This window comes from Manihot esculenta, chromosome 3 (genome assembly GCF_001659605.2).
Source record: "Manihot esculenta cultivar AM560-2 chromosome 3, M.esculenta_v8, whole genome shotgun sequence".
Classification (NCBI taxonomy): Eukaryota; Viridiplantae; Streptophyta; class Magnoliopsida; order Malpighiales; family Euphorbiaceae; genus Manihot; species Manihot esculenta.
This window is the reverse complement of record NC_035163.2, coordinates 21714745-21726145: the sequence shown is the minus strand read 5'-3', so window position 1 is coordinate 21726145 and position 11401 is coordinate 21714745. Positions and strand designations below refer to the sequence as shown.

The window sequence follows — 11401 nt, the reverse complement described above, 5'->3', positions numbered from 1 at the left end:
CCTTGGTAGCTCTGGGCTCCTCTCTTTTTTATGAGGTCGGAACTGTATTTTATAAGTTGTCCCTGCATATGATATGGGAAATTTTCATTTTTGGGAGGCTCTTAAGTCCTTCTCCGACCATTTTTATTTTCAGGAGATCTTTACGAGACCCCGGCTGTTTTTGTTCCGGGGTGACCTCGGGGCCCCGCCTGCAGTTTTTTGTTTTGTTTTTCCGGGAGTTCTAGGGGATCCCGGTCTTCATGCTCCGGGAGGCATCTTTAAGATCCTCACCGGCCGTTCTGGGGTGACCTCGGGGCCCCGCCGGCAGTTTTTTATTTTGTTTTCCCCGGAGTTCTAGGGGATCCCGGTCTTCATGCTCTGGGAGGCATCTTTAAGATCCTCACCGGCCGTTCCGGGGTGACCTCAGGGCCCGCCGGCAGTTTTTTGTTTTGTTTTCCCGAGAGTTCTAGGGGATCCCGGTCTTCATGCTCCGGGAGGCATCTTTAAGATCCTCTCCGGCCGTTCCGGGGTGACCTCGGGGCCCCGCCGGCAGTTTTTTGTGTCTTCTTGAGGTGTTTGCACAAGATTCAGGCTTATTGGCCTTACTGTCGCTTCGTCATCTCAGCTGGTTTTGTACCTAACTGAGGTCTTGTTTCAAGGGATCTTTTTGAGCCCTGTTCTTTCTTTTTCATGGAGGAATGTTATTCTTTTTCATGGAGGAATGTTATTCATGAAGATAATTCATATTTGTATAAATAATTTCTTTTTACTCATATTTGTCAAAATACAATGTTTTTCTTTACAAATATTTCAAGGGAAATACCTTTTTAGGTGCTGGATGTTCCAAGCATGGGGCTCGGGGTTTCCTTGCATATCCTCGATTCGGTATACCCCTGGCTTGACCACTTTTGTCACCTTGAAAGGACCTTCCCAGGTCGGTGCTAACTTGCCCGCGGCCGCTCTTTTTCCTGTAGCTTCCAGGTTTCTTAAGGTCAGGTCTCCCACTTTTAAGCTTCTTTCTCTGACCTTTTGGTTGTAATATCTCGCTGCTCGTTGTTGATAAGCGGCAGTTCGGACTTGGGCTTCTTCCCTGACTTCCTCAAGAGCATCCAGGTTGCTTCTTAACTTATCCTCATTAGTATTCTCACTAACAAATTGGACTCGATGAGTGGAGATCTGCAATTCAACTGGGACTACGGCTTCTGTGCCATAAGCAAGTGCAAACGGTGTTTCTTTAGTGGGCGCTCTGGGAGTGGTTCGGAGTGCCCATAGTATGCTATTGAGTTCTTCTGCCCAATTCTCCTTTGCGCCATCCAGCCGTTTCTTTAATCCTTGAAGGATAGCTCTGTTAGTGACTTCTGTTTGGCCATTAGTCTGAGGATGAGCCACAGAGGAGAACTTATGCCATATGCCTATGTTCGTCGTGAAGGCTCTGAAAATGCTGCAGTCAAATTGTCTGCCGTTGTCTGAGATAAGTACTCTAGGTATGCCAAATCTGCAGATGATATGTCCCCACACAAAATCTATCATCTTGCGAGCTGTGATTGTGGCTATTGCTTCTGCCTCTGGCCATTTCGAGAAGTATTCCACAGCCACCACGACGAATTTCCTTTGCCCCGTAGTCTTGGGGAAAGGTCCCAGGATGTCGATTCCCCATTGTGAGAAAGGCCATGGACTGGATATGCTTGCTTGAGGAGTGGCAGGGGTTCTGATGGCGTTAGCAAATCTCTGACATACGTCGCACCTCCGGACAAACTCTTCTGCTTCTTTTTTAACAGTGGGCCAGTAGTACCCTTGCCTGAATATTTTGTTGGCTAGTGTCCCTGCTCCCTCGTGAGCCCCACATAGGCCTCTATGTATTTCCTCCATTACCTTTGCAGCTTCTTTCGGACTCACACATCGGAGCCATGGGCTGGACTTCCCTTTTCTATATAAGGTTCCCCTTATTGCTTGGTAGTTGGCAGCACGAGCTGCTATCTTTCTGGCTTCATCTTTATCTTCGGGGAGCTTACCCTCCTCCAAGTATCTCAGGTACGGGGTCATCCAAGTTGGGCTCTGTTCTACCTGCAGTACCGTGTTCGTCTTTTTAAAAGCAGGTGTACGGATATGCTGTATATATACTTCATCGGGAAGCTGTTCTAACTCCTCTTTGGTCAATCGACTAAGCAGGTCTGCTTCCTCATTTTCATCCCGAGGTATTCTTTGAAATCTGACGATAACTCCCCGACCTGTGAGCTCGGCTTCTATAGTCTTTACTTTATCAAGATAGTTCTGCATGATGGGGTCCCTAGCCTGATATACTCCCGTCACCTGGTTGATCACCAATTGAGAGTCGCTATTCACCTCGAGGTCGGTTACCCCTACCTCCGAAGCTACCAACATTCCGTTTACCAGGGCTTCATATTCGGCCATATTGTTAGAAGCCGTAAATTTTAGACGCAAGGCATAACATACTTTAAAACCTTCTGGCCCCTTAAGCATTATCCCAGCGCCACTACCCTCAGCACCTGATGCTCCGTCTACATACAGCTTCCAGCTAAATTCTTGGGGGGCTCTCTCTCTTCCCCCTTTCTTGATATCTCCGAGGATGATCCTCCTTTCTCCTCATTGAATGCACACTCCGCTATGAAGTCAGCCAGAGCTTGGGATTTTATGGCTGTTCGAGGTCAGTACTCTAGACAGTAAGGGCTAATTTCTACAGACCATGCCAACATCCGCCCTGAAGTTTCCGGCCTATGTAGAATCTTCTTTAAGGGTTGGTCTGTCATCACGACTCCTTGGTGGCCTTCTAGATAAACTCTGAATTTCCGGACTGCTAGCAATAAGGCGTAAGCCAATTTTTCAATGTTCGAATATCTGACCTCAGTGTCTCTGAGTACCTTGCTAACGTAGAAAACAGGTTTCTGTTCTTCTTCTTCCACCCTTACCAGCACTGCGCTGACTGCTTGTTCTGAAGCCGCCAGATATATCAGAAGTTCTTCTCCTTTTATGGGACTGCTGAGCACATGAGGCGAGCTAAAATACTTCTTAAGCTCTATGAAGGCCTTTTGGCAATCTTCTGTCCATTCGAAATTCGGTACTTTCCTCAACTTTTTGAAGAATGGCAAGCACTTTTCTGCGACCTCGACATGAATCGGTTAAGCGCTACTACTCTTCCGGTTAGTCTCTGAACATCTCTTACACAGGTCGGTTCTGGCATATTCAATATGGCTTCCACTTTTTCCGGATTGGGCTCAATGCCTTTACCACTCACCATGTACCCCAAAAATTTTTCTCCCCTAATGAAGAAGGCACATTTTGCTGGGTTCAACTTCATTCTGTATTGATCTAACACCCCAAATATCTCCCTCAAATCTGCTATGTGTTGTTAGAAAGTTGAACTTTTGACCACCATATCGTCCACATACACTTCCAGATTTCTACCGATCTGGTTTTTGAAGATTTTATTCATCAACCTCTGATAAGTTGCCCCGGCATTTCTCAATCCAAAGGGCATAGCCCTATAACAGTAAGTTCCATCTTCAGTTATGAATGAGGTCTTTTCCTCTTCCGATCTTTCCATTGGGATTTGATGATAACCCGACATAGCATCCAAAGAAGACATATAATCAAAACCGGCCGTTGAGTCGACCATTTTATTAATATCAGGGAGGGGGTAACAATCTTTAGGGCAGGCCTTATTTAGGTCGGTAAAATCTATACACATCATGTATTTGCCATTGGCTTTTTTGACTAACACAGGATTTGCCAACCACTGTGGGTACATGACTTCCCTAATAAAGCCTGCCTCTTCTAGCTTCTGCACTTCTTCCCGGGTGGCCTGCTGCTTCTCTCTTCCCACTACTCTTTTCTTTTGCTTCACTGGTCTGGCCTCGGGGAGGACATTCAATCGGTGTGTCATCACTTTGGGGTCAATTCCCGGCATGTCTGAAGGCTTCCATGCGAAGGTCGGCGCGTGACTTCGGATCAGGGCCATGACTTCACCTTTTTGTTCTTTGGTGAGGCTGGCATCAAGACTGAAGACCTTGTTTGCATTTGCTTCTGATAAGGGGAAGGTTTCCAACTCTCCAACTGGCTCTGTCCGGGCTTCTTTTGTCTCATCTCTGACCTCCAGAACTTCCGAGTCGAGTGCTTCTCCAGTTGAGCTCGGCTCTGTTACTGTGGCCAAGTATACCGCCCGTGCTTCTTCCTGGCTGCCCCGGACCATTCCCACTCCTTCTTCCGTTGGGAACTTGAGTGCCAAATACCTGATGCTAGTGACAGCTTCAAAGTCGAACAACGCCGGTCTCCCCAAAATCGCATTGTAGCTTAGTGGGAGTTTGACCACCAAAAACACCTCATGATGGGTGCGAGCTCTGGGTTCTTCTCCCAGGGTAAGAGCCAGCTTCACCTTTCCTTCTACAAGTACCAGTGCTCCTCCGATCCCCTTGATTGGTGACTGGTCCCGAACCAGCTGTTCTTCTGGGATTCTCATCTGCTGGAAAACCCGATACGGCAGCAAGTTGACCTTACTCCCGTCATCTACCAGAACCTTCTTTACTCGAAAATTGTTAATGACAGCCTCAATGACGAGCGCATCATCATGGGGCATCTGAATGCCTTGTGCATCTTTCGGAGAGAAAGCGATAGTCATGGGAGAGTGCTCAACGATCTGCATGACTTCACTATTGCTGGTCTCCCCTTCCCGGTTTCTCTTCTTTCCTCGACGGCTCATCCGTCCTCCCGTTCCTCCCACAATCATATTGATGGTTCCACTGGACCCATCATTCACTGGTCCAGCTCCTGTTTTCCTAGGCGTCTGAGTTGCCGGACCTGGCTGAAGCCTCTGCCCCTCCGGCCTCTTCACGAAATTCTTAAGGTGCCCTCTTTTTATCAACCTTTCAATCTCCGCAATCAACTGGAAACAATTATTTGTATCGTGACCATGCGTCCGGTGGTACTGACAATACTTGTCAGGGTTCCTTTGATCTGCCTCCGACTTCATGGGTTTGGGCCACTGGAGGAACTCCTTATCCTGGACTGCCATGAGCACTTCGGCTCTGGAAGCGTTGAGGGGGGTTGGTTTCTCGGGAACCCAAGGAGGGAGCATTCTTGGTTCAAGAGCCCGAGGAGGAGGAGGAGGCCTTTGATCCCTTCTCTCCCAAGCCTGTTTGTACGGCTCAGGCCTCTTTCCATGTTTCTTCTCGTGTCTCTCCGGCCTCCTCTCCTCCGGGGCTTTCTCTTTTCCTGCCATCCCTTTAGCAAATCTACTCGTTACTAAGGCGTCATCCTGCCTTATATACTTTTCCGCCCTCTTCATCAACTCAGCCAGTGAGGTCGGAGGTTTCCTGCTCAAAGAACCAAAGAACTCGGCAGAGGTTGTTCCCTTTTGCATGGCCTCCACCGCCCTTCCTTCATCCAGCTCGGGAATCTGCAGGGCCTCCGTATTGAAGCGGGCGACATACTCTCTGAGTGATTCACCTTCTTTCTGTTTCACTGTTTCCAGATAGCTCGTCTTCCTGTCTGCTGGTACCCCAGCTATGAACCGGCTGATGAAGCGGGTGGCAAGATCTCCAAAACTTTTAATGCTTCCGGTCTCCAAGCTGTTGAACCACGCCTGCGCCGGTCCCGAGAGCGTTGTTGGGAATACCTTACACATTAAGGCATCTGACAGGGTTTGCAATTCCATGAAGGTCTTATAGTTCATGACATGCTCTCTCGGGTTACCAGCTCCATTATAGGCCGCCATCGGTGGCATCATAAACTTCTTGGGAACGGTCTCCTGCTGTACTATCTTTGAGAAGGGAGAAGAAGTGGGCAAGGAGGTTTGGCTCTGATCTTTCTTACCTAGCTCGGCTAAGAGCTGCTCTTTCAACCTTTTCAACTTTTGGTTCATTTTCTCGTCTTCCGGGCTGGATCTTTTGTCCCAGCTGTATTCCTCTTCCTCTGTTTCAGTTCCCGTTTCCCTGGTTGTTCCGGCAGAATAGTTGTCCGCCTCCTCATTTTCTATCAACTCTCTTGCCCTTCTCCCATGGATGCGGGCCTCCGGTTCTTCCTCTTCCCCGGCATCGTGGCTGTTGGTTTGGAGGCGGTCAGAGGTAGGTCGGGGTTCATTGGTTCTGGGTTCCTCCACTACTGGGAGTGCATTTACTGGGGTGCTAAGGCCCCTCTGTTGCATTATCTGCCCCAACTAGTGAGCAGTAGTCTGAAGCTGGAGAGCCATGGTTTGAATGTCCTGGTTAGACAGAGTCATGGTGGGAGTATTCCCTGCCAAGCTTGGCGAAGGATTAAGAGGAATAGGCGTTTGGTTATTCAACGTTGTAGGGCTAGAAAAGGAGAACTGCTGCCCATCTTGGGCAGAGCTCAGGTCATTTGGAATGTTAAGGTTACTTTCTTGGTGGTTTGCCATCGTGGATCTCAGTGGGTTTTGAAAGTGAAAACTCCGGTGATGAAAAGATCTCCTTCGTTTCCCACAGACGGCGCCAATTGATGATCTGAGATCCAATAGAATAGGGTTTTACAAGGGTTTTTGTATTGAAAAATAAACTTAAACTTTCTGGGGAGGGGTTCCCCTTTTATCCATTTCGCTATGCTTGCTGATGACGTGTAAAGGCCTCTCCATGATTGGGACACGCGTCTCTGACATACAGATTCGGGCGTACGAGGGTATCAGCCGCCTGCTCCATGCGTAACGGCCTCTGATTCTCCCCGTGCGTACGCTCGAGCGGATCTGCTAGGCTGTCTGAGTATGGCTCTGGATACTGGGCTGGGCCGAGAGTCAGGCCGGACGCTGAGCCTGAGAGGAGAGGGCCTGCTGGTCGCGGACTGGGCCGATCTGAGTGAAGAAGCTTGGTTGGGCCCGGTCTTGAAGGTTGAATGAGCCAGGCTTGTTATGCATATCAGGTACGTGGGCCTCTGCGTTACGGGCCTTGGGCTGTGGTCAAGCCCCTGATCCGGGGTAAAAAAATCCAGCGGTCATCAAAATTTTTTCCCAATTAATTAAATTTCTAAAAATTGTTAAAAATTTATTAAAGTTTTATTAGTTGAATCTTTAATTTCATATTTTAATCTTTAAAATCTAACTTTATCACTTTTTTAAGTTTTATTTATCAATTTAATTTAATTTCTGATAAAAATTTCTTAAATTAAATTTTCATAAATATAAAAATTTCGGCTTTTAATTTATTTGATTCGATTTAATTTTTAATTAAATCGATTAAATGCTTATCTCTATGAATCACGAAGTGTATGATTTTTAGAGATTTCAAACCAAATTAAGAAATTGAACTTAAAAATATCAAAATTAAAAAAAAAAATTGCTACTAAAAGAATCAAATCCAACTTATATTTACTATTCTAATTAATCTCAGTTTTTTCGGTAAAAATCAAACCAGAATTATCCTGAACCAAAACCGAACTCAACAACTAATTGTATACATATGTGTTCTAGAAATATTTATGATTTTAATATACATAAAATTTAATTTAATTTTTATATTTTTAAAATATTGCCAATTCATAAATACCTTAAATTACCTTATAACCCTCAGTTATAGGGGTGATATATTTTTAGATATTAATTAAATATGTATTTTTTAATTAAAAATTATATAACAAGAGGTTTATTATTTAGTTTTTAGATATTGGTATTATTAACAAATCATTATTTATATTTATTAAAATATTTTTATTTTTTCTTTCTATTAATAAAATAGTTATTTTATTTAATTTTATCTAATTTTACCGTTAAAAATATATTAAAAATTTATTTTTTTTTTATTTTTTTTATTTTATAAAAAATAAATTCTAAAAATTAAGTTATTGATAAAGAAAAAAAATTAGATTATTAAATAAAAAGAAAAAAGAAAAGGGAGTTATTGAGGCAAATTTGAGTTTTAATAATTTTTTTTTATCTATTTTTAATAAAAATAAAATAAAATAAATATTTTATTGATAAAAAATATTTTAATAAATTTTTAAAATATAAAAAATAACTTATTAATAATAATAATATTAAAAAATTAAATAATAAATCTCTTTTACATAATTAATAACTCAGTTGACTTCATTTTATATAAAATAATAGAGAACAAAATCCAATTGACTTGGCAATATTTTTCCATATTTAAATTAATATAAATACTAATTAAATAATAAAATGGATTTTTTAAGAGAAAATATGTTTAATTATTGAGACTATGAGCTTCATATATAATATATTAAATACAATTTAAATATTAATAATATATAAAATTATATTTAAAATAAAATATAAAACACGATAAAAAAATTTATATATATATAAATATAATATTTTAATATAAATAATATTTTATCATAATTAAAATTTTACTATTTTATTACGAGACTAATAAAATATACGAATAAGTAATGTGGTTGGAGCTATTCAGACTTCAATTTAATATAAATCTACAACAGATTAAAAAGGCAAATGTCTCGTTGTCAAATAAGCGTTACATTTGACAGTGATAAATTTTGATTCAGACAAATCGCATAGACTCTAACTTTTCAGCCACATGCTTCTTGTCTTTTTTATTTCTAGTGTTAATGGCTGCTATAACGTAATCTCACACAATCTTGAAAAAAATACTCTCCCAATCTCTACTCTCTTAATCCTTAAATCTCATTTCAAAAAAAAAAAATTAATACGAAGCCCTTATTTTTTCTCAAATTAAAACATGCTCTTTAATTTTTAAAATTGATTAACAGATCCTTTGATTTTACAAATAAATAAAAATAAATTTTATTTTGCATTACAATAGCATTAATTAAATATAATTAAATATAATTAAGAACATTACGTTCGTATAAACTCTACTATTAATTTAAATAAATTTATATTTAAAAATATATAAAATTTAGATTTTTTTAATTTTAATTAATTTTTTGAATGTCAATACAGTTGTAATTGGCTACAATCACCCTGCGGATATATGGTTCTTATGAACAAAGGAAGCTTATATAAATTTACCTTAGAATAGGTTACCAAAAATAATAATAATTATAATTTAAAAGCAACTCTAATACTCCTCAATTTCGTCTGCCTATATAAACAAGCAACAGCTCAGTCAGCTGAATGCGTTGAGACCTTGAGAGCAATAGAAGCTGAAAACATCATGGGTATGGCGTCGTGGGTTAGAGTATTGATGTGCAATATCATCATCATTATCATCCTCTGCCATTGCCAATTACTGGCTGCTGCTGCTGAGGCTATTACAATAGGAAGCTCCAACTCCACGAGTTGTGATTATTTTCAAGGAAGTTGGGTGTACGATGATTCCTACCCACTTTACAATTCAACCACCTGTCCCTTCATCGGACAAGGATTCGATTGCCAGAAGAATGATAGACCTGATCAGGATTATCTCAAGTATCGCTGGCAGCCTACGTCCTGTGACATTCCCAGGTACTCCTTCTTCCTCTGCTTTGATCTCTTCCCTCTCACCGCCGGTGACTGGACCAGTGAAGGCAATGGCTACAATATTTATTTTGGATCATACAATAATTACATAACCAAAGCTAGTAAAAAAAGACCCAACTTACTTAAAAACCATAATCTTTTTTCCCCAATATTTTCTTGTACTTGTTTTTTTTTAAACAACTGCTGAACAACCAGATATCTAGTTGCTTGGCCCATCTCCAACAGCTGGAAAGATGTGTGTTAGCAGCTTTTGTCCTCTCTCTCTCTCTCTCTCTCTCTTACAGATGTATGGTTGATGATATTATAGGTTCAATGGAGTGGATTTGCTGGAGAAATACAGAGGGAAGAAGATAATGTTTGTTGGGGATTCTTTAAGCAACAATATGTGGGTGTCTTTGGCCTGTTTGCTTTATGCTTCAGTCCCCAACTCTAAGTACACCTTTCAACGAGAAGGGCTGCTATCTACATTTACGTTGCCGGTACCAATTTTCTTGTTTAATTTCTGCTTGCTTCAAACTCAAAACTGTAGCGTTTTGACATTTGGGTTTGTGTAGGAATATGGGGTTTCAGTGATGTGGTTCAAAAATGGGTTCCTAGTAGATGTGGTTCGTGATGAAAAGCTTGGGAGAATAGTAAAGCTGGATTCCATCAGCGCCGGACAGCAGTGGTTAGGAGTGGACTCCTTAATCTTCAACACCTATCACTGGTGGTTCCACAAGGGACGCTATCAAAAGTATGATTTTTTTAAATTTCTATGGTTCCTATATATATTGCACGTGTACTCATGATTTCTTAATTTCAATTACATTTTATTTAATAATAATAATAGTATTCAGTAAAGAAAATCACGTGACTTGCAGTTGGAACTACTTTCAAGTAGGAGATAAATTACTTGAAGATATGGACCGTTTGGAAGCACTGAAGATTGCATTAACTACTTGGGCTCGTTGGGTTGACAATAACATTGATCCTTCCGCCACTTCTGTTTTCTACCAGGGAGTTGCTGTTCCCCACCAAAAGTAAGTAAGTTTTTGCTAAATAATAATTCTATTCTTCCCTATTATTTATAATAATAACTGAAATTTCAGTGCAAAGGAATGGAATGATCCAAACCCTAAAGCAAGGGGATGTATGCGACAAACAGAACCAGTTAAAGGATCAACGTATCCAGGGCCTAACCATCAAGGGGAAGCTGCTGTGAAGGAAATAATAAGCAACATGACAAGTCCTGCCTATTTGCTTGATATTACATTGCTTACACAGCTGAGGAAGGATGGCCATCCTTCTATTTATGCTGGAAGTGGCACCAAGTTTTCTGATTGTAGTCACTGGTGTCTTGCTGGTGTTCCTGACACTTGGAACCAGCTGCTTTATGCTGCTTTGCTTGACAAATGACAAAGTTTAGGCTTATAAATGTAATTTTTGGCTAGTTTTTAAATTATTTCTAACTGTCCATCGTTTTGTATTTTTATTTTTATTTCCCATCATTTTTCATGTTTTCTTCCTTTTTCGTGCAATATTATCATTTAATCCTTTAACTCTTAAGATATTATATTTTTTTTCTCAATGCTTTAATTTTCTTCTCTTATAAATTATATACAAAATTATCATCATCTTCTCAAAACTTTAATTGCTCGATAATTTGATATCTTTAACCATTGCCGTATACTTAAAGGTAAATTTTATCTTTTTGTCATAATTATTCAATGCAACTGTTTATTGCATGTATAGTAATTATATATTAATCATTGATTATTTTAGAATCTATATAGAATTCACACAATATAATTGTTGTTAAGATAATTATATTATAAAATGTCTCTTTTTGAAGCCATAAAAAAGCAGACAAGTATAGTTTCATTTGCTGCTACCATTGATAATTGGCCAAAGTTACCCAAAGATTATTACAAGGAATTCCTTCGGTTACCATATTTTCAAATTACTGCATTGGCTCCAGATGCTATCATTGATGGTTGGCAAAATTTAAGGTGGACTGAACTT

The 11401-nt window shown here is 40.5% G+C and overlaps 1 protein-coding gene across 1 annotated transcript; it reads left to right on the top strand.

The window, feature by feature from the left end:
• The first annotated feature begins 9016 nt into the window (after window positions 1-9016).
• Window positions 9017-10912, top strand: LOC110612254 (protein trichome birefringence-like 42). Its single transcript, XM_021752985.2, has 5 exons — window positions 9017-9385; window positions 9708-9879; window positions 9955-10133; window positions 10261-10419; window positions 10489-10912. The coding sequence occupies exons 1-5, from the start codon at window positions 9096-9098 to the stop codon at window positions 10793-10795; spliced, it is 1107 nt and encodes a 368-aa protein (XP_021608677.1). The 5' UTR covers window positions 9017-9095; the 3' UTR covers window positions 10796-10912.
• Window positions 10913-11401: the final 489 nt, after the last annotated feature.